Source organism: Rattus norvegicus, chromosome 12, assembly GCF_036323735.1.
Source record: "Rattus norvegicus strain BN/NHsdMcwi chromosome 12, GRCr8, whole genome shotgun sequence".
In the NCBI taxonomy this organism is placed as follows: domain Eukaryota; kingdom Metazoa; phylum Chordata; class Mammalia; order Rodentia; family Muridae; genus Rattus; species Rattus norvegicus.
Window position 1 is genome coordinate 30,000,240 of NC_086030.1, and position 27,010 is coordinate 30,027,249.

General features: G+C 45.1%; 1 protein-coding gene across 8 annotated transcripts in view; it reads left to right on the forward strand.

The window, feature by feature from the left end:
• The window catches only part of Auts2 (activator of transcription and developmental regulator AUTS2), a 1,091,249-nt gene that overhangs the window by 261,102 nt on the left and 803,137 nt on the right, over nucleotides 1-27,010 (forward strand). For all 8 annotated transcript variants that reach the window (XM_063271296.1, XM_063271292.1, XM_063271293.1 and 5 more), the window contains 1 exon segment: nucleotides 26,016-26,228. In XM_063271296.1, coding sequence (XP_063127366.1) covers nucleotides 26,016-26,228 — 213 coding nt within the window.

Here is a 27,010-nt window from a genome sequence, read left to right on the forward strand (position 1 = left end):
TACACACTTAATCCACACTCTTCTTTTAGGTTGGAATGAATAAGGACAGACTGGTAGCCTTTCTTTAACTTTTCTTTGTTTTACATGATTTTCTGCATAAATAGTTGACTAATTCTTTTTTTTTAAATGAGAATACTTATTAAAAGGATGTTTTAGGATTTTGATGGCCTCTCTCTGCCTTTGAAACCAGGTTCTGGGGCCTGGATAGCTGCCTCAGCTGCTCAAAGCATGTAGTCAGGATCACCAGGTGTTTCAGGTCATTCTCACTCCTCAGTCAGCTCAAGGTCATGTGGTGATAGGCCAGACCTTGTCTCTAAAAACAGGCAAGCATGAGTCAGTGTTAATTCGGTGTGCAAATTGGGCAGCAAAGATTGCCAGGCAGTCCTAGCTCATGTGTTTCCTGTACTTTCGCAAGTCCTCTAGTTTTTCTTTCAACCTCACTTACCAAAAAAAAAAAAAAAAAAAAAAAAAAAAAAAAAGAAAAAAGAAAAAAGCTGATAGATAAAACCATTAAAAGATTTAAAAGATCATTAAAGAAAGGGTGAAATCTTTCTGATTGTGGGGCCCTGGCCAGATGCACTGGTTTCATACATTCTATGACCTTAATGGACAAGGAGGCACAGCACGGGCTCACTGTCCGGACCTCAGTTTCACACTTGAGGAAGGCAGAGGTAGCCCATTATTTCCTGTGTTGGAATGGAAGTCAAGGCTTCCAAAGCAGGAGATTCTAGAGTGTCCATCATGGTGCCTTGCACTGCCTGGGACTACAACAAGTCCTTGGCAGAGCATTGTCAGTTGCCATGGCTGAATGTGAACGTGGAGTCTATTCTAAATGGTAGAGTGTTGCTGTGTTTTAGTTTCCAATGCTTTTTTGGATGTTGTGGTTCCTAAGGCAGCATTTATAAGGGCACTTTAACGTTTTGTGTGGGCCGCTTTCTCTCCTTGGTTATTCATTTTCCTTTGGCTTGTTTCCTTAGAATACAAGCTAACGGGTTCAGTAAGGTAACGTGCAGAATGGCAGTTGGTATCAGGCGGAACTTGGGAGAAGGCGCAGTGGGTGCAGCCCAGTGATCGGAGAGCTCTCAGGGGACCAAGAGGTTGGCATTCCTGCTCAGAGTGACGCTCGATACAATCTGAGTTCTAAGACGGCTCTCCTTGTGCTAATGAAGAGGCCGACCCCTGCTCATATTTCCAAGAGAAGAGATAATGTTCTAGCATTTGTAAGATCGGAGAAGCAGCTCCATGGAGCTCTGTACTTCACAGATCTTTCTAGTTCCCAGATTGGGCTGATTCCAGGCTGGCATCCAGGATTAGCAGCTTGTTCCCTGGAGAATTTCATCCCTCTACCCATGAGGTCACAGCCCAGATGACACAGCTGAGGAACATTAGAAAGCTGGACCCCTCCCCCAGAGGTCGAGTTGTACCAATGCTTCACAGCGTTTCTCCTCTGGATTCTTTCAAGTTTCTCTGGACATTTCATTAGCAGCCAAGGTTGAAGCTATTGACTTAACATTGCTAAACATTGTTTTCCTCTATAGAAGGCGAGGCAGGGGATAGGTCACCGTTGAGATGACGGGACTGAGGACACGGATCATTAGGGAGAGCGAGTGTTTTGCACTTTGAAGCAGCAGCGCTCATGTAGAAAGCTGGGCCTGGCTCTATGTGCCTGAAACCTCAACATGAAGGTAGAGAAGGTTTTCCAGCCAGGCTAGCTGAAGCAGCAGATTTCTGGGTCGCTGAGAGACCCTGGCTCAAGGCATTTGACAGAGTGTGTTAGAGGATGATAGAGTGTGTTCTTCACATGTGGACCTGTGTATATGAGGCACAGCCACAGAGTAACCAAAGGGAGTTATTATTTTCAGAATATAGCATTGGAGCATGATTTTGGCACTTGAACACGATGCCCTGGCAGTCATAACCATGCAGCCTATCAGAGCTGCTCTCTTAGCTTCATTTCTGTGCTGGGGCAAAATAGTCTGACAACAACCAACCTATCAGGCAAAAGTCTCTAAGGCGCGAGTTCCAGGTTACACCGCCTCATTAGGGAGTTGAGCAGCTGGCTACATCCACGTTCAAGAGCAGAGAGGAGTGAATGAATGCATGCAGGGTGGTTCTCACCTGGAGTCCCTTCCTTTCCTTTCCTTCAATTTTTTTTATTTGTTCATCTTGCGTTTCGTGTTGTTTATGCTCCTATTCAGGGGCCAACCTATAGAGTGCCAAGTCACCGTCCATGAGACTTTTCCTGCCTTGCTTAATGCAATTAAGAAAAATCCCTTCTGGGAATGCCTTAAGGCTAACCTGATCTGGACAGTCCTTTCCTGAGACTTTTACTCAGGTGACTTAAAGGTTGTGTCAAGTTCATTGAGCCCAGGACCACAGCTGTTGTCTACTCTTGCTGGTTTCTTTTGGTGAATGGAAGCTGGCCTTGAGAGTTTAGCCCAGGCTGCTTTTGGAGGTGCAGCAGCATTTACTGGTAGGTCATCAGAATATCATGCACATGATATTCTAACTCGCTTTTCAGATTGACTGCAGAGTGTGACTGAGGTGACCTCTTCTTGTACCAAGGTTGTCTCATAAAGTGATTATGATTTAAGGAGGATGTGGATTTATCCAGTTACTTAACATTCTGCAAGTGAGATCTGTCAGATGTGTGGGTGTGGTAACAAGCGAGGCTCAGGCCTTGGCCTGTAGGGTAGGAAAGGAACGTACTTGGGAGCTGTAATACAAATGAACAAGTGTTTTGTCAGAGGTGGTAGAGATCTTAATGCTAAGTGGAGGATAACTAAGTTTGAGAGAGTTGGGTGGCCCAGGTTGGGGAAGGTTTTACTGGCAGAGGAGGTCATAATTTTAAAGAGACTTTGAGACATCTGGCTCTGCTCATAAACTTGAAGGAGTAGTAGTTTATTATGTTTAGAGTGCAGGTGTATGGTGGGAAGTGGCAGTAGGAGATAGGACAGGAAATAATGAGGTTAGAGCTGCCAGCAGGGCTGCAGTTGTGGAAGGCCTTTGGGAAATGGTCAAAGACACTGGTACTGATAGCTACTGAAGGTTTACAGCACTAGAGTGACATGGTTAGACTTGTACTTTTCGAGATCTCACCAGTCTTGCAGCCAAGCGAAAGATCAGAGATGAGGGCACTAATTAGGGTGTTATGAAAACAAATGTTCAGAGGACAGCATTTCGATGAAGGCAGTGGCTGCAGAGACTTGGAGAGGTGGACCATAGCAGGGAGAGGAAGATGGGGAACTGATAGGCATTAGCCTCAGGCCTGGCATTCGTTTGATATGGAGACCCAGGGTGGCTGCTTTTCCACGTCCTGTGCTCTCTTTAAAATAGTTTGCTGACTGTTTTTTGCACAGTAATATCCTTTCTCCACATCCTGCTAGACTGTCCCGGGATGCTCAGAATTTTATTTAGTTATGTATTTTTTTGGGAAATTGCCCCGTGGAATCATTGAACATGTGTTACGTATTTATTTCTCTGTCATCCTCACTTTTCTGGCTGAGCCTTTTGCCCTCTTAATTGTCTGTACTATACACAGGAATATCTAGATATTTGGCAGTATTTCAAATAAACACATGTATATTAAAGTATGGGTCTTTCTCTAGCACTGGAGGTATCTATTTTATTGATTAAATTTTTATGTATTTCTTTTGTGCAGAGGGTGTGTGTGTGTGTGTCTGTGTGTGTGTGTGTGTCTGTGTGCGTGTATTTATAGGAGCCACAGCATGGATGTGGACACAAGAGGACAACTTGTAGGAATAAGTTCTGTCTTTCTACTACAGAGTCCCAGGAGTGTAACTTAAGCCATTAGACTTGGTGAAAAGCATCTTTATCTGACGGAGAGGGTTTTTAATGCATAGTGTAAGATTTGTACTCCATGTAATAAAATAGTCCTCAACAGTAGTAGTTGGGCACCTTTTTGAGGAGAACTGATAAGATAATCAGTCCAATCTTTTTTTTTCCTCTTCTTTGTGGGTCAAAACAGTAATATCTCGATCCTCCACAAGCAGTCTGCGAATTAAATGCTAAGGTTTCTTGCCCTAATGTGGTTACTGTTATTGTCAACATTGAGTGCAATGTTCCTCATCACGTTAGTCACACAGGACCCAGAGGACTAAACAGATTGCTTGTAATAAGACAAGTCCTTGTCCCATTTGTCATGTAGAGATTACAGGATGAAAGGGCTCCTAGGGCCTCTCGTGACACAAATAAACTGATAGATGGCCCGCGGTGTTCGGGTAGATGTATAGCGTCTGTGGCTGGAGACCGTTGACTATTTTAGCATCAATTTCAGAAAGCACAGAGCTTGCAGCCAACTGTAGCCTCACTGAGATGAGAATTGCATTCCTCTCCATCAGCAGTTCTGATGTCTGCACCCCAGTGCCCTAGAAATGGGTCTCTTGTGGGGTTTATCGTTGGCATGCATCTTCTCAAGCAGTCTAACTGCATAACCAGGTGGGAGAGACTCTGGGATTGTTCTGAAGACTTCCACAGTCGTATCTCAGAGTCCATTCATGAACGCTCCCAACTGGCAATTCATACTCATTGACAAAAGATTTCTGGTTGTAGGGTTTTTTTTTTCCAATAAATGCACAGCCTACCCCCCTGCCTTGTATATAAAATTAAGAACTGAAGGGCTTGGTGAGGTGCCTCAGTGGTTAAGAGTACTTGGCAGTGCCCAGGGAATGCAAGTTCACTTTTCTGCACGCACATCTGGCGGCTGAAAATGTCCTAGAATTCGCTCTAGGGGGTCTGAAGCTTCCCTCTTTCAGTCCCCACAGACGGGCACATGCCGGCACACATTTCTTTTTAACTTGTTTTAAAGAATTCAGTGGATTAGTGAAAGCTCTTGGAAACACTGAATAGCCCAGATACTGGACTTTTAGGACCATTTATACAAAAGATTTCAATGGCCTAGCACCCTGGTAGACTTGGTAAGATGTAAGACAACTGCGTCCTTGAGAGTTAGTGTCTCAGGAGTAGCCGTGGTCATAGTCCACGAGGTAATCCACTGATCCGAAGTGCAGTACACCTCCCAGGCAGAGATTTTTAATAAGGGTTTGGTTCCCTTTTCAATTGGTCTCAACCATGGGACTCTAACATTTTTGTGTTTCCTAACTAAACAGCAGATCATACAGATCTGTCTTGCACTGCAGGCTGATGGGATGAAGCTGAATTCCTTCAGTTTCCAGAGAAATGTATGTGGTGATTAGCAAGTAGTATCCTTCCTATCTAATCAATCTAATCTATCTATCTATCTATCTATCTATCTATCTATCTATCTATCTATCTATCTTCCTTCCTTCCTTCCTTCCTTCCTTCCTTCCTTCTCTTCTTCCTCTTCCTCTTCCTCCTCCTCCTCCTCCTTTTTTGTTTCAATAAACACTCTCATTTAAATAAGCCAGTTCCTAAGTTATCTTTGAGCGAACTCCATGGGTCAGTTGTATAATACCTGGTGGGTTTGGTGGCCCTCCAGCAGCTGGGAACTTGTGCGAGCTCCAGTGTTCCCCTGAAGTCTTCGTTTTGTCACTATGGAGAGATGATCCCTGACGCTGCTCCTAAATGAGACTTATTTCTGCAATTAAGTGCTTGATTCACTTGCTAGATACTAGAGTTGGTTTCATAGAGCACACCTAACCACTTCCTAGAGCACCCTCTCCTGCCTCCCAGGGTAACCTCCTTTGTCCCTTTGATGTGGTGATGATCCTCTCTCCCTCTAATGGGGCACCTTTTCCCTGTCACTCAGTCCCTCCACTGCTTCTGAGTATCCTCTTCTCAGTTCTCAGTGCTCTCGCTTCCTCTCACAGAGCAGCCTCTCCTTCCTGCAAAGCGCATCCTCCTCCTCACAGAGCATCCTGTCAGCCTCACGGAGCACCCTCCCTCACCTCAGGGATGCTCTCTCTCATCCCACAGAGCTCCTTCTCCTCCTCACAGAGTGAATGCCTTATCCCCACCACCGAGCGTCCTCTCTCTCTCACACAGAGCATGCTCTCTCACTTCAGAGAGCTTCCTCTCCACCTGACATAGTACCCTCTTTTACCTCAAGGAGTACCCCAGTACACCTAAGAGTACTACTCTCTTTTACCTCAGAGAGCACTCTCTTCCACTTCATAGAGCACCCTTCTCCACCCCACAGAGTGCCCTCTTTTACCAAAAGAACTTCCTGTCTACCCCATAGAGTGCCCCTCTGCTATATCATAGAGTACCATTTTCTCATCTCACAGAGCACCCTCTCTTACCTCACAGAACCCTCTCTCCTACCTCACCGTGCACCCTTTTCTGTCTTCTGAGGCTTTTTGACTTTGATGTATAACATGTATTTTGCATATGACTAAATCAATTAATGGCTAACCTTTTGGATGCTAAAAGCTTTGAGAGTTGCAGTTTGGAGAAAGGGTTTGATTGATCTGGTTCTTGCTCCTCTCTGCAGTTCAAGCCAGAATTCACCTTACTTTCCCTTTACATTTTATTTTTCCGTTTGTATGTGTCTGTGTGCATGTAAGTGTCCATGTCCTGGTAGTGGTTCAACTTCCTCCCTTGCTTCCGTCACAGTAAGGCTCCTGTGGACCAAACTCAGGAGGACATCATCAGACTTGGCCTCACATGCCCTGACCATTGAATCTTTTTATCTGCCCTTTATCACACTTTTTTGATAGTGTCCTCCTCGAAGCAAGGTAATTTAGACTGAATATCCTTTATTTTGTTCATTTTTATTTATAATAATATTACATATATTCCACTGTACTTATAGGGCATAAAACATAACTCAAATTAGAAATCATTGAAGAATGAGACTATAAGCCTTAGTGGACCGTCTTCTAGACACTTGTGTACATTAAGAATGCTGTGTCCTTGGAAAGGAGAAATTCCATCCCAGGACATATAGATAAAGGAGGATTATGTGTGAGAGAGTGAAAGCGATGGCATGGCCGGTGGGACAACTGAATTGCTACTCTTAGCTTTAAAGAATATGGTGCCTGGAGTATCTTACAGGAAACAGCAGGATAGATGTGTGTTGCTGGTGGTGATTGACAAGCATGGCCGGTTGAGATAGAATATGGGGAGTATGATCAAGGAGAGCAGGGAAGGAGAGAATTTAGAATTCTTTTCCCATAGTGGTTCTCAGTTGAGGAAGCCCTAAAGTAGGGGGCGGCTCATTGACTAAGGACCTAATCAATACCAGGAAGTTTTCCCTGTGGCCAGGTTCTTTTTGTAAAGGCTGTAGCAGATAAAAGAGGAGGTGATTCTCGAAGGCTGCTGACTGATTTGTAGGATGAGAAACAGAAAGTGGGCAGATCCCAGGGGAGAGTTGCCCACAAACCAGTGGCCAGCTCTCATAGAACAGCAGTGTTATTTAAGAAATGGTTGTTTCAGTTTGTATCTTAAGAAGAATCAGTGCCCACATTTAGGATCCAAACTAATCTCTGAGAAGGGAGAAAACACCTACTTTTTAGCTGACACTTTGGTAGGCAAGTTGGGAGTGTAGCTGCCCCAGAAAGAATCTACATCACGAATGGGCTTTTCGAGGTCTCTCTGGCCTATGGTAGGGAAGTGAATGCAGTGCTTTGTGGGAGGTAGAATTTCTTCCTTTGGACAACCTAGAGCTTTCAGTTGGGTCCAACTCACATCGCTCATGAACCCAGGGGAGCAGTACCTTCTTTAACTGAGAAGAACATAGTTGCATATTAGCCTTCATACTAATTTACCTTGTGTCTATGTCTTTGAGCCAGTGTTTTATCCCTGTATAGTCACTGATGTAAAGTCATCGTGTCTCTCTACTAATTCCTCCAGTACCCCGTAGGATAATTCTAACTACAGGCGTAAAAAGATAGGCCATCCTGAGTGAGTTTGGTCCTCACAACAGTACTTAAAATCAAAAGCAAGACGCTGGGCATGGGGATTAACACCTGTAATTCTTGTGTTGGGAGTGTGGAGACGACAATCATTGTGGGCCGCTGTTCAGCCAGTCTAACCTATTGGTGAGCTCCAGGCCCATGAGAGACCCTGTCTCAAAAGAAGGCACAGGGTGCTTGGAAAAATAGCATTAAAAATTGACTGAGAGCCTCTACATGCATTCACATGGCCATATCCCTACAAATGCACAGGGATACCGTGTACGTAGGGGTCCTACGTTTTGCCTCAAGTTGCTTTTCAACTTGATAGGATCAAGATATTTACCGAGTAGAGTGTCATGGTGATTCCGAAAAGCATGAGGCAGGCCACGGGGTTTCCTTTTGCTGTGTCCCAGCTTGCTCTTGGGATCTGCTGACTGCTAGGGGTACGTGTGCTGCTCTTTCAGTATGTGCTTGTGGGTACACCGTCCTGTGTGCCAGCTTTCGCAGTTTCTTGGCACCGTTGTCTCTACAACAATCTCTGGTCTCTCTAGTACAGACTGGTAGAACTTGAGCATGTGCTTCCAGAACAACGGAGGCAGCATTCTGCCCTTTCCTCTCCTTGGCAGCACAGTCTTATCCCAGTGATCCGGAGAGCTCTGCTCACAATGATGAACAATGAACTCTGAATGAGCTGCAAGTCCTGAGTCTGAGTGAACTGAGGCGTTAAACCCTGACAGCCGCTGTTCTCAACCTGTGGGTCACGACCCCTGTGGAAGGGTCCAATGACCCTTTCACTGGGGTCGCCTAAGCCTGTCGGAAAAATGGAGATACTTACAGTATGACTCATAACCATAACCAAATTATAGTTATAAGGTAGCAGTGAAATCAATTTTATGGCTGAGGGGAGGGTTCACCACAATGTGAGGAGCTGTATTAGAGGGTCACAGCATTAGGAAGGTTGAGGACGGCTCCCTTACAGTGATCCTTGAGTAAACACCATCATCCACAGTAAAGGACAGAAGGAAAGGTCAAGCCACATGCTTTGGACCAAGAACCTCTTTCTAACACCCGCCTCACCATTATGACTGTGTTGGCACTGTGGTTTGTACTGCCACCAGGGACCATGTGGAAGTCCACAGTCTGTGCTGTTACCTGAAACCATGTGGAAGTCCACGGTCTGTGCTGTTACCTGAAACCGTGTGGAAGTCCATGATCGCTTCCTGTTGGCTGTAACGGGCAAGGAATCTACTTTTACACTAGGTTCAATGACTACAGATTCCCAGTTGAGAAAGAACGACCTAGAATGCTTTGGAGACAGCCCCGCTCCTCCCACAAAGTAGCAGCCTAGACTGGAAACTGTGAAGGAACTTGAGGTGCAGCTCTCCACAGCTCATGGCTTTTGGTGGAGATTGGGATGAAGAAAAGACTCAATTTTCTTTCAGAGCCCGGCTACTAGGACTGCTCCAGTATGGATGTAGGCAACATAAACTGGACTTGTGGGTCCACTGGAGGAGTGGGGAGTAAGTTTGATAGGAATGCGTGATGTGAAAGTCCCAAGTAATCAATAAAAATAAGAAAATATGAATTAGCAGTTCGTGGTTATGGTGTGCATGTGATTTTAACACGTAGTAAGGCTCTATCACCATTAACTGCCAGCAGGGCCCACCATTCTGTCTATCCAGTCATTAAAGGTGTTTTAGTCCCCCGAGAGCTTTGATGGGTGGGTGGCTGAAGGTGAGAGAGATTTGTTAAGGTGTCCTTGCCTTTGCTTACCTCAGTGTGACAGAATGAGAGGACAATCACGAACGGTGGTGGGCCTGTGTCCAAGATAGAGGACACATTTTAATTATTAAAAGGTTCTGCTGGTTTCCCGTACTTTAAATCCCCATTCCTTTCCCATTCTGCCTCTGAGGAGAAGTGAGGGCTGTGGGCTAGAGGAGAGGGTGGAGAGAATGGTGGAGAAAGGAAAAGTAGCCACCCGATGTGTGCTGGGAACCCACTCCAGCATTTAATTAAAGCCCACAGCCTCTGTCAGGCAGAAACACTCCTCCTGGTGAGAGAGGCAGAGAGCCTTGTCACTGTCTCTGGAATTATTTGTATAATTCAGCAGCTGTTTTCCTCAGATGCTTACCACACGGGGCTGGGTTATAAAGACGTACGAGTGGAATCGCCAAGGTTCAGACACTTGTGTTCACTGCTCAGCCGAGAACCACTTAAGGCTGTTATTGTACAAATGCATTAGATTACAGCTAAGCAGCTTATGGACATAAAAACGCATTAGAACTTTACGGCACTCTATAAATTATAGTTTTTGCAGCATTCGCAGCCACAATGCTAGGTAATTACATTCATTAATCTACTACTAAGAGCACATAAAGTTGCCTCCCAAACCGTACTGTACGTGTCAGTGCTCAGCTGGAAGGGGGCACCCCCTGTTTTTCCCATATCCCCCTGCTCCATTAAATCAGATGCAGGGTTCCGGGGTTCCCCGGTGGAGTCCCACAGCCCCACTGTGGCACGTATACGTGTGTGTTTGTGGGTATAAGTGTTGCCGTCAGGCTCTGAGAGGCCACCATGCATGTAATTTTTTTCCCTTTTCATGTTACATCGTGACTATCGTATGTAGTCATTTTGGAAACGGGCAGATGTCTTACTGGGGAAGCCAGCAGGGATAAACCTGTTCAGGGGAGTAATGATGGATCAGCAGCCACAGCTCCCTCAGGTCCTCTTCTCGCCTCTCTTGGAGATACTTAACAGGGTGGCCTTTTATATTTCTGTCCTATGAAGAAGGCAAACCGTTAATCTCCTCTATTCCAAATTTCCCAGAAGTTCTCCATCCTCCCATTCCATGGGAGAGGATGCCTTTTGCCTCTGTGCCTTACCCACCAACCACCCACCTTCCTGTTTGTCTCGTGAATTTTTTTTTCTTGTTTTAGTGTCCCATAAATCACAGAAGATTTAAGGAGACATGAAGACACACTGGAAATTTATATGGTCTGGGCACTTGAAAGGGATTTTAAAAGGTATTATGTTTGCATTATTTCAAGTTAAATAAGCCTGACGATTTGCTTATCTTTAACAGCAAACAAGCAAACAGAGTAGCCATCTGGAAACAGTGAGCTGTAAACCCCAGGGCTTAGACAGTCCTCCAGGTTTCTTTTTTTTTTTTCTTTCTTTTTTTTTTTTTTCTTTTTTCTTTTCGGAGCTGGGGACCGAACCCAGGGCCTTGCGCTTGCTAGGCAAGCGCTCTACCACTGAGCTAAATCCCCAACCCCCGTCCTCCAGGTTTCTGATCCCCTCTCACGTTTGTCAGCGTGCAGTCCTCAGCCTGCCCACAAGGCCTTGGAAAAGGTAATTGTTACCAATGGCTTCGGGGAGAGTGTGTGGCTCCCTTAATAGAGTGCTTTCCTGACACGAAATAAAGGCCTGGATTCCATTCCCAGCACCCCATAAAGCAAATGTGGCAGTGCAAGCCAGGATTGCCAGCACCATCACGGAGGTCCTGGCTGGAAGATCAGAAGTTCAAGTTCACTGCTTCATGTATTGTGTGCTCCTGAACCGGATGGACTAAACAAGACCCTGTTGTCCCCCACACCCTCTAGTCTTTAAAAAGAAAGCAACATAACTTTGATCTTGCCAGACATTGTGTCAGTTTATACTTATCTTGTCTAACAGAGGTGACTAGGGTCCCTCAAGGCCACAAAGCTACAGGTGGCAAAGACAGTCCACATACCCGGGTGAAGTATATAAGAGCACTAGCTTGGGGCAGGGCCAGATTGGGTACAGACACAGAGGGAGGGCATGGGAAGGGGACCCTGAAGGGAGGCTCTCAGCCTCCTTGGGATGGCTTATTGATGTGGGATGCTTTTTGAAACTTACCCCCTCTGTGACTGGGACCTTTAGAAGTTATGGGTCTGTGTAGATCAAGCAGCTTCCAGCTTACGGATGGAGACCCAAGTGCTCTTCTTCAGGCAGGGTAACACTGTTGTTAAGGAAAGGAATCCTATCTGGGGCCATCCCTTAGCATCCTCAAGGGTGTCAGGTTCGATGATGCTTGGGAAGGAAGTGACTACTCAGCCTCAGTACGGTGGGGAGGGCATAAGAGAATCGCAGGATGCCGTAGGCTCAGCATCTCGATTCAGCCTAGTTCCCCCAACCTCCGAGGGACAACACAACTGTCACTTTGGATTAGAAACCAACAGAGCCCGTTGGCCATCAGGGATGGGTTACGGCAGGGCTCATGTCATCTGCAGGATGAGATGTCCTAGCGACAAAGCAGAAACTGGACATGAATGTAGAAAGCCTCCATGTCAAGTGCAGCTTAATCCACAGGCTCAGAAACCCAGACTGATCTTCTGAGCATCCGTTGCCGGTGCTCACGTGCATACCCACCGAGCCTCACACAGTGGGTCTGGCCTTTATCGTCACTTTGGCATCGATGTGAGCTGTAACAGCTGTCCTGCGTATTGACTCCCCTCCCGATTACGCATGTGTGCGAAGCTGCAGTCCTGGCAGTGAGCGGTTGCCTTTCTGAATGGGGGATTGGGATTTCACCTTTATTAATGTAGTTGGCTGAGTTTTCAGGGGCATTGATGCATCCTCTGGGGGTGGGAACAGGTTGATTGCCCAGCATCCTGATGACATTGTCCAGCCCTCCCTCCACCTGGGACCTAAGACTGGTTTCATGGCACAGGCTTCCTTGGGAAAACAGGCTGAAATTCTGTACAGTCTGTGAGTCCAGTTTTGCATATGTATGTAGCCCTTTGAGGATGTATTGATAGACTTAAGGGATGGGGAATGGTGTCTGTGCATGACAACGCCAACCTCTGATTAAGTTCTCAGCGGTCAGCTTTTTCCGATGTGTTCTCCAAAAATGACACTCCATGCTTTTAGCAACTCTTGGTGGCTCCTATTTTTGCGCAGCACTCAGTTTCTCGAGCCAGACATCCCTGTTTCCTATTAGGTAAACACAGGAAGAGCATAGATTATGAGTTAAAGGTATTGACAGCATTTCAAGTGGTATCAGACAACATTTAATTCAGTTTAATTTCGTGATAAATCTGGAGTTTAATCCTCTGGTTACCCTGTAATCATGTCTATATTGATCTCTTCTGAATGAGTGCCTGCAGTTTAATAAACTTTGCCATTAACCCACGCCTCTGATGGGAGAGATTGATTCCGTGATCAAATCTGATAGAATCAATAGGTATCTTAAATATCACAAACTCTATCTGGAGGAAGCCTTAGTAGAGACACAAACCTTCAGCTTGTGTCAGGAACCAGGGAGACAGTCTGGTCCTCTGTGTGGGAACGAATAGCTTTAGAGTCAGCACATGATAGTCTCAAGCAGGCTGGTCCTGCAGTTCCACCAGCAAGCCATTTTTTACAAACTAGAAGGGTGGTCCATCTATCATAGTGGCAGAGCCTGCTTTCTTTTCATTGCAGAGATTCCTCAAGGAGTTGATAACTTGTGGGTTTGGGGTCACTGGAAGCATCTTCAGTAGTTAGACTTTTTTCCCCCAATGCAAACATGTGATTCCATTTCATTTTTACTCATTCGATGTTAAAGGAAGAAAATCCTATATGGATAAGCCCCGGGGTAGCCAGGAAACAAGTCCCAGATTGGGACTGTGCAAAGAAGCTTGAAGAATTGTTGGACTTTCTATGAAGCTTCTCTGTGTCTCATTTAGTGGTAGGACATTAGCAATGTGTGCTAATTGGGTGGAGGAGTCGACATTTGCACCTTTGTGTATTCATAGAGCTGCAGTCTCCATTAATATTTTCCACATCTCATCATGACAATGTTCGAGGCTGTGTGTCAAGTTTATATAGCTGTTTTCTTTTATTTTCAAGACTAGAAGTGCTTAATTCTCTGGTAGATTTCACCTGTGGGATAAAATATCAGTTTTGGAGCAAATTCAAAGCCTTTCCTTTCGTTTAGATTTTTTTTTTTAATTGCTGACTTGAGTTAGAAGAGTTCAGGTGCTTGACATAAGAGGCATAGCCTTTTTGTAAGTGCCTGTGGGGAGGGAAATAGAGGTTCGCAGAATATTTGTACGGTGCCGTAATCCTGATCTAGACGCATACTTTTTTTTTGCAAGCAAAACTCCATAAATCCAAAATGTACAAGTAAGTTCATAATGGTCCAGAACTTGGGGATGAACCTAGGATATAAACCATGGTTGCTTCTAGAGGAGTTGCCAGTCACTCTGCGTCAGGGTGTAAACTGTGGGGGATTTCTGGTTGTGTTGCCCACTACTCTTTGAGTAGTTGTTTGATTTCCAAGCTTCAGCTTCTTCCGTTATAAAATGACAATGATAGTGTGTGCTGTATAAAGTTACTAGGCTATTCGGTGACAGGCATAAAAATGTTACTGGTTATGAAAAATCACTTATAGTCTTTGCTTTATATTTAGAGATGGCTCGACTCTGTAAATCCTTACCCATAACTCAAGTTATAGCACAATTAAGATAAAGACCTACGGAGTGTGCACCTAGAGAAGAGAAATTTCAGTTGCTCAAACGGCTGGGAAACGCCACCTGGAAGAAATCCTGAATTCATGAGTGGCAGCCTGTGTTTAGCATTTTTCTCTGTGGTAGTTTTTCAAGGTAATAACATTCGGGGATTTTAAGAGCATGAGCGAGCCTCTGACGAAGGACCCTTGATTTATAGGTATGAAATACATTGCTCTCTCTCGAGAAGCCAATTAAAATGTATGTGAGAAATTATGCAATAATAGTTCACGGGAGTGGGAGCCATCGGCACATCTATCCTCCTCTGCACCCCTCCACTGTGCATCTCTCCTGGCAATAGTTCTGGAAGGTTGGAAGCTACAGAAATTACTTAATCGCCAGACCAATGTGGCAGTCAGGACCCATTGTCACTTGACTGGATTTGGACACTAGGAGGAACCACTAAGCGTTTCTTCGAGGGAGTTTCTAGATTGGGTTAACTGAGATGGGAAGACCCAGCCTTGGTATGAGAGGAACCGCGCCATGGGCAGAGTCCTGTTCTGTATCAGGGGAAGATAGGAGGCCGAGCCACGGTGTCCGTCTTTGTTTTCCTGTTAATGGATGCAGTGTTGTGACAGACTGCTTCCCAGTCCTGCTGCCATAATGGATTGTACTCTCAAACCATGAGTCACAGTGAACCATTTCTTCCTATAGTGGTTTGCTGGTTGTCGTCGTTGTTATTGGTCACAGCACCAAGATTAATTCTATATAAACCTTACAGAGTCACTTGGAAAGTCTCAGCCAAGAGGAGGACTTTGCTGTGTCTAGACAATTCGTAGTTGCTATTGCAAACTTTATTTATAGCCCCATTCTCCTAGCCAGACTTTTGTCTTTTTGACAATACCCATCCTAGCAGGTGTAGGGTGAACTCTTACTGTAATTTGCATCTCCCTGATGGCTAATGTTACGGAGTACCTTCTCACGGATCTGGTTGGCATCCAGATGTCTTTGAAAACAAGTACGTCTTCCCAGACTCTCTATAACAGAACACATGGGCTGGGGGATGTAGCTTATCTGTGCCCAGCAGGCATAGAACCCTCAGTTCCTTTCCCAGTACCTCATAAACCAGGTGTGGAGGCACATGCCGACTGTCCTAGCATCCGGCAGGTGGAGGTAGAAGGATCACTTTGAGGCGTGAGGGTTAGTTTAAAGTCATCTTCAACTACATTGTGAGTTTAAGGCTGGTCCTGCAACCCATGAGACAGACTCTGTCCTCAAACTAAAATAATGCACTCGAATCAAACAACGGAGGAAACTTTTGGGAGTGTCTACGGGCCTAGCAGTTGTGCTTTACCTTACTGGATTAGCTTGGAGTGTGCAAAAACCCAACGAGAATCTCAGGATTCTGCTTGCTCCTGTGAGGTGGGAAGCCTGGCTTTGCCGTCTGAGGTGTTCCCTTGTTCCCCTGGCTTGCCCTCATCTCCTTTGTGTGTGGCTCCTTTGGCCCTTTGTATACACCCTTGCCCTTAAGCCCTCACTGATGAGATTTTCTGCCCTTGGTCATGCTGCTCTCCGTTGGCAGAGTGCTGCTTGTTACCGAGGAGTTTCTTTTTTTCTTTAAGGTTTCCTTTCCGTCATGCTGTATTTCTCAGATTATCTGGAGGGACTGTAATCCAATTTTAGGAATCCTTCAGGGCTGAGAGCCTAAACTGTTTTAAGCAATAGCATCTGGTTGCCAGGGACTCAAGCACTTTGAGTGTGTTAAGGGCTAAAGGCAGCCAAGTCTCCATTATCTATAGAAAGGAGAGACTGCTTGTGTTTTTATTTCACAGTGGAAAAAGAAAAAATCTCACTGAAACTGGTAGTTGTGTTCTCATCTTGTAACTAAGCTTAGGGGAGGTGCTTGGTGTTGGTCTTTGTGTCTTTTTCTTTCCCTCGCTTCCCCCTTCTCTCTGTGTCTGTGTCTGTGTCTGTGTCTGTGTCTGTGTCTGTGTCTGTCTGTCTGTCTGTCTGTCTGTCTGTCTCTCTCTCTCTCTCTCTCTCTCTCTCTCTGTGTCTCTCTCTCCCCCTCCCTCCCTCCCTCCCTCCCTGTCTCTCTCTCCCCTTCCCTCCCTCCCTCCTCCCCTCCCTCCCCTTTCCCTTCTTCCTCTCCCTGTCTAGCTCATCTCACAGTCCTCCGTAACTTTCCCCTCTGACAGTACCACACCTTGAACCCGTGACTTTTATTGATTGACCATGGCCACTCTTTCCATTGTTTCTCATTTCAGCAATCTATAGCGCGTCTGTTTCTTTGTGATTGTAGGCTGCATTCTTCCAACGATGCTGGAGTTCAGTAGTTGTTCTGCTGTCTCTTTGCTCTTTAGAAACCTGAAATTAACTGTTCACGTTGTTTACCAAGTTAAAAAAAAAGTGTAGTTGATTTGTGTTGCTTTTGAGAATTGCTAATGTATCCCATGTGCAAACTTTAACCAAAATGTTATTTTGCAAATACTTTCCCATAATATGGCACATCTTTCCACTGTGTACACATTGATGGTATACGTGTATGTGTGGGATGGTGATATGTCTTCAACAGAGTGGGGCCTATGGAGGCCAGAACAGGATATGGTGTCTCCTAGTGCTAGAATTGGAAGTGGTTGTGAACCATTAAGTATGGATGTTTGGAACCAAACTGAACCCTCCAGAAGAGCAGTGTATACTCTTAACCCCCGAGCAAACTTTTCAACCTTCACAGTGTCCTTTGAAGATCAGAAGCTTTAATTTTTGACTTGTCAATTTTTCTTTTTATGGATGGTGGTGATTTTGGTACCACACCAGAGAAATCTTTGCCTAGCCTGAGTTTCTAGGAATTTTTGTATTCTGTTTACCTTGAGGATAATTTTTTTTGGAGCTGAGGACCGAACCCAGGGCCTTGCGCTTGCTAGGCAAGTGCTCTACCACTGAGCTAAATCCCCAACCCCTGAGGATAATTTTAATTTTTAGTTTTATAATATATTCGGAAGTAATTTTTTTCAATCAGCTCAAGTTACGAATTGCAATTATTGCCCCAGTTTACGTATTACCCTTTGCTAAAGGGGCTGTTTTTGAGCTGTAGAGATGGCTTTGTAGTTCCAGGACCTGTTTGGCTGAGCGTTCATGTTGGATGGCCTGCCATGCTAGTTCTGGGGCATCCAGTGTCCTCTTCTGGCCTTGCAAGGCACTGTACAAATATGGTACCCACTCATTCATACATACATACGTACATACATAAAAAGAAAACATAAAAAGAAGACTTGAATCCAGAATAATGTTTGTGTTCTTATTTAAAACCAGCTGGTGATGTACATGGATGTCCTTTTCGATCTTCTTCCTGCTTTATTGATCCTTGTCTTTAGCCTTATGTCCAGCTAGGGAGTTCACTTTTTATTCTGTGTGAAAGGTGCCAGTACAGAACATCCTGCCCAGTCCTCAGGTATCCCTCAATAAATATTCATCGATTTCTCTCCTGCTGTGATTAAGCAGCTTTGGTTTGAGAATCTTGTTTGACATTTTGAACAGATGACAGAGTATATGGCACATGTCAAACATATTGAATTGGGAGTAAAGGAAGTGGTGTGTGTGTGTGTGTGTGTGTGTGTGTGTGTGTGTGTGTTTGTGTGTGTGTGTGTGTGTCCGTCCATCCATTCGTATGTCTGTCTGTCTGGTGAATCTGAACATGAATGCACATACCTATGCATACATGTGCATGTATGTGCCTCTAAAGGCCAGAAATCGACATCAGCGTCTTCTTTGATTACATGGATGTATTACACACTGAAGCAGGGTATTCTCACTACAGTCTAGATCTGTGGATTCATCTAGTTCAGCTACTCACTTCATATCCAGAGACCCCATCTCTGTCACCCCAGTGCTGGGATTACGGTGAACTGGCATCTCTGCCCGGCATTTCTGTTGGTGCTAGGGATGTGAACTGCAGCTCTCATGCTACCCCATCAGGAGTTTTTTCACAGCTCCCTCTCTTGATTTGTTTGAAAGATGGGAATATTTAAATCTAACACATATCTGCAGAGAAACTCATGTAGACACCGAAGTCCCAATGCTTCTCAAGTATTGAGAATACATGTGTGTGCCACTGTACCTGACTGAGATAAATTTTTAAATGACACACTGGATATTGATATTTTTTTTTATAATACTCCATTCACTATATAGTGGGGGCTCTGAGAGTCTGTTCATTAATTTTTTTCCATTTAAAAATCTAAATTGAAGACTAATATAAATACAATCACATAGAATTTTGGGAGCAGTGGACTTTAATAAAAACACCTTTTCACTTATCTCTTTAGACCTTTGCAGCTCGTTTGCACGGGGGCTTTGATGGAATGAAGAGTTGCTGAAGCCATTCAGAAAATAAGTACAATGCCTCGTAGTAAACCAACCAAAGGCCCACCAGAGTTAAATAATGGTAGATACACATTCATGCGATGACTAGAAGAACGTATCTTATTTTACCCCAACTTCTTTGTTAGCTATTTCACTTAGGTGTAATTGTCACCTTAGCCCAGCCTTGGGTCACCAGAGAGAAACTTTCATCAGGGAATTTTCTAGATCAGATTGTCCCCTACGCACAATGTGGTGAGTCTTGAGTCTTAATTGATGTAGGGCGTCCCAGCCCAGTGTGGGTGGCTCTGTACCTAGGCTGTTTCCGGAAACCGGCTAAGCATGACCTTGTGATTTCTCCAGCAAGCATCATTCATTCTTCCGTGGTTCCTTGAGTCCCTGCCTTGACTTCCCACAATGGTAGACTGTCCTCTGGAGGTTTAGTCAAATAACTCTCACCCTCCCAGTTTCTTTCAGTCATAGTGTATGTCACAGCAGCAGAAAGGAACCTTGAGATCAAATATCTCAGAGAAGAACGTGTGTCCATACTTAGGCACAGAGGCACACCTCACGGCCTTTCTACTGGTGGTGGACTGTTCTTAGATTAATACGATTGGAAACATCAGACAGAGACTCTTTCCAAAACCCATTTCCTGCAAAGCAGGCAAATTGCGCCCCTATTTCCCGTCATCTCTCCTTCGTCTGTAATCAGCAAATGGGGACCCTCAGCCTGCATTGTGTTTCATGTGCAGTCTGTTAGCCTCCCTGAGTTTGCAAAACACTGATCCTCCTCCTTTTGAAATTCAGGAGTAGTAGGATAAGCCTTGGGCAGAAGGTTGTAATTTGAGGGAAGGGGAAGTCAAGAATCAGATCACCTGTTCTGAAGAGGGCTGCTGCAGAAGGAAATTGCTCTGCTTCATCAGTGTCTGAGCCTCTGAAGGGATGTGCTCCTGTCGTCCCGCCCTCCATCTCCAGTGACCTAAAAATCACATAATTTCCAACGTTCACAGAGCTGATTCATCTGTGCATGGCTTGCGCTCTTACCCCCTCTATTGCCAGCAGATGTGTCTAAATCTTTCCACTCCACAGCCAGGCTTCTGTTGCTGTGCGGTTGTCTGGAAATGAGTAAGTGCCCTCAGGCAAGATTTATCAGACTTCTCACTTCCAGCCTCCCAGGGTTTGGGTAGGTGGAGCAGACTTATCTCTTAGGGTCTTAGTCTGAGCCTGAGAATTAAGCAGTCCTAAAATAGATTAAAGGGAGAATGGCGTGTATTTAAAACACACACAGAAGTCACTCAGGGAAAATAAAATCCCTTGAAGGAGGAGCCAAGTATGGGGTACTTGACTGTAATCCCAGCACTTAAGGAATAGAAGCAGGGGGACCAGGGCTCAGGGTCACCCTCTGTGACTAAGCCTGGGAGACTTGAGACCTTCTCAAAACAACAACAATAACACTTCAAAAGTGACACGATTCATATGCTCACGTACTTGCTGAATAGGGATGGCAGTTTTAGAGGCACACCCTAAATCTTTGGGGATATTAAAGAAGGTAAGAGCTATTTCACCAGATGAATTTGTGCACATCTTTCTGAGCCGTATCTCCCCGTCTCTGTATTTTCTGTCTCCCACGCCAGCTAGACACCTTGCACTCAGCATACCTTCCTTCCCCTCTGCCTGTGGGGACGATATTTCTTTTCTATTGGCTAAGCGAGGGCAGAGTGTCCCTCTTGAATCTGCTGATTTTCAAGTACCTTCAGTTTACAATAATCCTTCTGCCAAGTGGCATGTTTTCAAGTGGCATGTGCTGCCACCTTTCATTCATTCGCTAAATGCTTCCCTTGCAGAATGAGAAGTGGCGTCGTTTTATAAAGCACTGCAGGTTATTCTGATGGACTGTCTCCCTCGGCAACTGCTCGCCTAGTCAACTCACAAATTAACAGGCCTTTGAAAATTGCTGCTCATTGATCCCAGAATGTTCTTTTATATTCTAGATGGCTCTAGCCATCCTGTAGCAGTAGTGTTGAGAGTAACCGTGTTTCTTCAAGGGAATTCTTAAATTAATTACCGCTGATGCCTTGATGGTGGGTTGATGTGTACACATGCATGAAGTCATGCAATTGTATGAGTATTGATAGGTTTGTATTATATCTTATCCTTTGGTTTATAATTAGCTTTTTTGTGGTTTGTCATCAGCCCTTTTATGTGTATGAGTCGAGGGGGACGTTGGGTAGCTGTCATGCTTTATTAATCAGGGTTCTCGAGTAGAACAGAACTTATAGGAGGAATCTGATTTGTCTGTGTGTGTGTCTGTCTGTCTATAGAATGAATCTGATTTGTCTGTCTGTCTATAGAATGAATCTGATCTGTCTGTCTGTCTATAGAATGAATCTGATCTGTCTGTCTGTCTGTCTATAGAATGAATCTGATCTGTCTGTCTCTCTGTCTGTCTTCCTGTGCATCTATGGGACTTTTTCGAGTAGCATCCTGGCTGTTGTCCAGCTTGTCCAACTCGGCTTGGTGTCTCAGCTGGTCCTCAGTGTATGTTGAAATCCTAAAGAAGTGGGTTGTCATGCTAGGGAAGGGGATGGAGTTGACAGCCAGAGTGAGGGCAAGCCATCAAGGAGCAGGTGCTTCCCCATTCCACATACTGTATGGGCTACCAATGGAAGACGTGGCCCATATGTAAGGTTTGTTGTCCCGCCTCTGAAAAGATCCAGATTCAGGATGGATCTCCCCACTTCCCGTAAATCAGTCAAGACAAATACCCAGATACCTTAGTTGATTCCACATGCAGTCACATTGGCAGCTACGAGTAGCTGTCACACCTGCTCTCTCACTCTGCACCGTATTTGCAGGGTCTCCCACCATATTTGGGGCTAGCATACTCCCAAGCACTGGCTCAGACGTGGGTGTGGTCCCAGGCCCAGCCTTCTAGATGGGCGGTGTGGATTGTAATGCAGGTCCTCATGTGATATAGGAAGTGCTCTTCTCCAGTGATTTTCCTATCTTCCTGTGTTTGGCATCCTTATTTATATGGATTTGTGTGTGTGTGTGTGTGTGTGTGTGTGTGTGTGTGTGTGTGTGTGTGTACAGATATATAAATACACCGTGTCTGAAAGCAGAAGCCTCTTATGTGTGTGTGTATATATTACTTATAATTTACTATGTAGTGACATCTATACTGTCTGTAAGAAGCCCCTTATGTGTTTATATATATATATATGTGTGTGTGTATGTGTGTGTATATATATATATATATTATATGTAGTATCTATGAAGCATATCTCTCGTGCCTGAAAGAAGAAGTTTCCAATTATGAAAAGCATTTTAAGCCTCTACACAGACACAGGTCTTTCCTCCTTCCCCCTCCTCCCTCCGAGTGAAGAAGCTCTGTATTAATTGGCCCAAAGATGATTGTACCGCTGTTTCTAAGATTTTATCGGGTTTCTGGCAAGCTAATGTCCTGGCATGGGGTCTGTTTGTTCCATGTAGCTGTTTCGCTCAGCAGTGAGAATGCCTTGATTAATATGTTACAGGAAAATAAAATGGATTTGGAAAAAAAAACGTAACGTACTCTCATGAATATTAATTCACATTTGTATGGAACTGGAGATAATTTTTCGTATACTTCTGGAGGCACCTTCAGTCTGAATGGAGGCCTGATTTCTGAAGAGACTAAATGTGTGAGGCAAATTTATTCTTACTTGTTTATCTAAGATAGGATCTCTTGGGTCCCTGGATACAACTCATTATATAGGTGAGCATGACCCCGAACTTTGATGCTCCTGCCTCCCTCCCCCAAGTGCTAGGAATATAGACCTGGACTGTCCCTCGTAGTGTTGTGTGGTCCCGAGGATGGAACCCACATTTCCATGTATGATAGATAGGTGCTCTACCGGCTGAGGTACACCTGCAGCCCAGGATTGTGCTAGACGGGTATGGATGGGTGCTGTAACCACTTAGACTTCTGTACTGAGAACGCAAATAGTCACCACTCTCTTGTCCTGTTCTGTACATTGGGTTGCTGCAGCCAGCTGTTCAGTGTTGTGCTGTTTCCTCTTTCAAAAGATTATGGTACCACCTTCCTTCTTTTCTTTTTAATCTCTAATTCAGCTTTCTAGTATGCATTCGTATTACTTGATTAGGATGTATTCCTTTAATCCTGACCCTCAGGAGTGTAGGTGTCAGCCCCTGACACCACCATACACAAGTGCATTGCATCCTTAGCACTAAGCAGTCCAGTTCTGTTACGGTGCTAAGGCTGAACAGAGTGAGGGCCAGTTTTAGCCCATGCACCCTGCTGTAGGAAATGGCACAAATTGGTGCTCAGACATAGTGTGCAGTGTAACCCAGCACTCAGCCAAGGCAGAGGCAGAGGGGTCAAAGTTCAAGTGGAAGCTCCAACACACAGGGACTTTGAGGCTAACCTGACTGTATGAAGAGACCCTTTCGCCAAAAACCCAGGGGTAGACAGAGGGAGGTAGGCGATCATAAATTGAGTAGCTTGCAATGAAGAAGTCCGTTTATATATTTTTTTTCCAGGAGATGAAAAAGTATCAAAAGTCAAGGGGTTTATTGTCTGGTACAATTTAATTTCTCAGACTGTGCCTTGCCTATGTTGTCACATGTTGGGAGGTGCACACAAGATCTTAGGTTCCTTTTATTCATGACAGCTCTGTTCTCCTGAGACCACTCCCCAAAGTGCCCATGGTATCACCATGTTTGGTAGGATTTCATCCTGTAACTTTGAAGGCATCCTATTCAGACCCATACCTGTCCCACCATGTGAAACTAATATGTGTGGCCTAAGGAGGGCGGTCGTAAGCAGTATTCTACATGACAGCTGGGGATTAACGGGGTATTGAGAAGCAATGAAATAGATAATTGCAGTTATAGAGTAACGGAGAAGTATTTTGAATAGGAGAAATATTTGAATAGGAGAATAGGCCAACTTTATTTTTGTTTTATTTATTTACATATTTTTAATTATGTGCCAATTTTTTTTTTATGTATACAGTACATTTTGGTCATTTTCATGCTTCCTCCCACCTCCCTGCCCTGGAAAAAAACCTTTTCTCTCATCCTCCTGCAGAGGGGGAATGAAGAAACTTTTCTTTTCAACAGATCTTCCTACTTTCTTTATTAAGATTTATTTATCATTAATTATGTATGTCTATGTCATGTCTCTGTGTGGGGGTCTCCCTCTTGACTGCACATGTCTGTGCTTGGCAGAAGAGCGTGTTGTGTTCCCTGGAGCTAGAGTTACAGGCAGTTGCGAGCCACTTCTTGTGGGCTCTGGGATATAAATTCCTGTCCTCTGGTAGGGCTTCCTTAGGTCTAAGGCATCTCTCTTGGTTTTGTTTCCTCGTTGTTTTGTGTTCTGCTGAGGGTGATTGGTATCTCCTACAGGGACATAAGCAATTTATCAGTGACTATAGTGTAAGAAAATCCCTCTCCTTCTCCCAGCAGTAGTTAACTTCCTGGGGAGGGCTAAAGTTTACTTTATTTTTAAATGTGCCATTTTTAAGTGAGCCTGAGGAAGAGTGTATATGTGGTGTAGAGTCAAAGAGCATTCTTCTTTGTGAGAAGTACCATCTCCACATATTTATAAATAACCGAGGGACAAATCGTGTCTGTGTGAGTGTTCCCTGTGTGTCGCATCTCATAGGGTTCTGTAGCACATGTTGAGCTCAGCTGTGCTTGCCGTCGTGCGATTCTTCCTGAGTTGAGCACATACTTAGTGCCCATTTTGGAGATGTGCAATAATCAATGTATGGACTTGGAGACAGTGTGCGTTGAAGCGCCTGCGGGAAGTCACTGGTTGTTCTGTGAGGTCTCAGAGTCACAGGGTTTACTAAGTTTCCTACTCTGGAACCTTAACGTACCGATGACCTGCATGTCAATAACCCGAGATTTTGCCCTGCAATTTATAAAGATTCAGGTCCCCATCCCAGTTCATTAATTGCCCAGCCCAGTGATACTATTGTTTATTTTGCGGTAAAGATAAAAATTAAGGTCACTTAGGGCTCGTGTTTTAGCATATATAACGCATTAACAGTTGTAATGACACCCAACGCTGAGAGTGTGCATGCGTGCATGTGTGGGTTTGCACACCCAGCTAGCAAGCTGTGGACGCTCCCTTGCTCTCTTGCTCTTGAGCCTGGGTTATTTTCAGGACTACACTCCTCTTGTCTCTTTGTGGGTTCTGGGGCATCTGAGCTCCTGCTTGGGTCTTCTGGTGACTTTTGCAGCCCCGCCTCTGAGCAGTCATTTCCTCAGCCTGGACAGTTCTCTTCTTTCTGACTCTATTCACCAGGGTTAGCTGTGTTTGCTGTGGTGCTGCTTTTCCTGAATTGAGCACAGAGTTAGTGTTCATTTTGGAGATGTGCGGGAGTTAATGTACCAATCTGGGGACAAAGTGCATTGGACTGCCTCTGGGAGGTCCTCGTGTAGCGAGCAGAGGAAGCCCTGATCTAGGGAGGTCCTGTGTGACTGCGCAGTGTTGACAGATATACAGCCCTGTCAAGGCTTCCATAGCTGCAGGCTCAGAGGGATGGCCATGCTTTCCCAGGGTAAGTGAGGGGTGCGGGGGGGGGGTGTTAGTGTGTATGTGTGTGGGGAGAGTACAGGTGTTGGCAGTGCGTGCAGAAGATCTCCTCTCTAGTTTCCCTGCTGTAGACATTTGCACCCTAAAGACTTCTATAGAGACCGCTTGTGCTGAGACTAGCTAAACGTGTGTTCCCCCTCCAGTTGTCCACAGTAAACCCTGTCTCCTGCTTTATCTGAATGGAAAACCCCAGCTTCTTGTTCAGCTGTCTGCTACAACACTGCTTCTCTGCAGCTCTGGGTCCCTGGAACTTCTCTGGTTCAGACACCAGTCTGCTTGACTCCAGCCTCTGTCTCTGTCTGTGTGTCCCGTGTGTCCATCCACTGTCTCTTCTTTATGCCTGGAGGTGTGTTGGACGTGGCAGTGCTCATGTGGTACTCCCAGCGCTCAGATGGCCAGCAGAGGATTCCTAATGCTTGGTGGAAAGCCAGTCTAGCCAAATGAGCAAACCCTGGGCCAGTGAGAGAGAGGCTCTGCCTCAAACTGAGAGCAGTTGTCGAAGGCGCCAGAGACTTACCTTTGGCTTCTATGTGTCCGCGAGCAGATGTTCATCCATACCTCCCTCACCCAACACGAGCGCACACAAACACAAAGGACTATGATCCGTATATGTATGGCGTCCTAGGGATTCAGGAAACTGGATTACTATTTCTGTACCCATTCCTTCCTCGCGGACAACCTTATCTAGTCTGTACTCTGGCTGTGACCTTAGATACCCGTGTAACCACCACTTCCCTTTTCTTTTCTTCTCTTCTGCAGAAAGATGTAGCAGTTAAGCCTCAGGAACGTGTGGAGAAACGGCAGAATCCCCTGACCAAGAAAAAACGAGAAGCCCTTACCAATGGCTTGTCCTTTCACTCAAAGAAGAGCCGACTCAGCCACTCGCACCACTACAGCTCAGATCGAGAAAATGACCGCAATCTCTGCCAGCACCTTGGGAAGAGAAAGAAGATGCCTAAGGGAGTCAGACAGGTGAGCAAGCCTGGCTCATTCTTTCCTAGGTCCTCCTCTTGCCGTGCGCACCTCTGCAGTTCTTCTCTGTGGGTGACAGTTTTTTTTTTTTTAATATGATGATGAAGTAATGGCCTTGGAATGTTGTATGCTTGATTCAAAATAGTATTGTCAAACTCTAGGTGTGTCAACAGTATATGACTAATGCTTTGCCATTGGCCCCCTTTTGTTAGGTGTTCTGCGTGTCAGAGCTCCGTGTAATACTGAGGAAGATAGAGGGTCTGGCTTCTGTAGATATCTTTGTGGTGTGGACAGCCCGCTTGGAAAAATTGGTTACCTCCATTGTACATCTCAGGGTTCTTGTGCGCGACAAATGGTGGTCTGTGTTAGCAGGCCCTAATGTAAAATTCATACTGAGTTGTGAGGAAGGGAAGTCGTGATAAAGAATGCCTGCCTGTGTGCCACATTTGGTTTCTATGACCCTCAGACTTGGGATGGTCTCTGTAATTGAACAGAGGTTTTTGTTGTGGGTGTGGCTTCTGGCCTGCAGATGATCAGGTTACAATGATCCACAAGAAAAAACCGAACTTTACATTTAGGAAGTCTGTCTAATGGGAATCCTTCTGTGAGATGGACTGATAATGAAAACAAAGCTGTCCTGAACAGTCATTCCTCACTGTGCTTGTAGATACCTGTGCCCTGTGGATTTTGACGGCCTTTGGGTAAGACTGGTTGTCACTTAAAAGCCACAGAGAAAGGACTTGCCATGGTCGACAGAGCACATGAAACAGGTGATTTCGAGT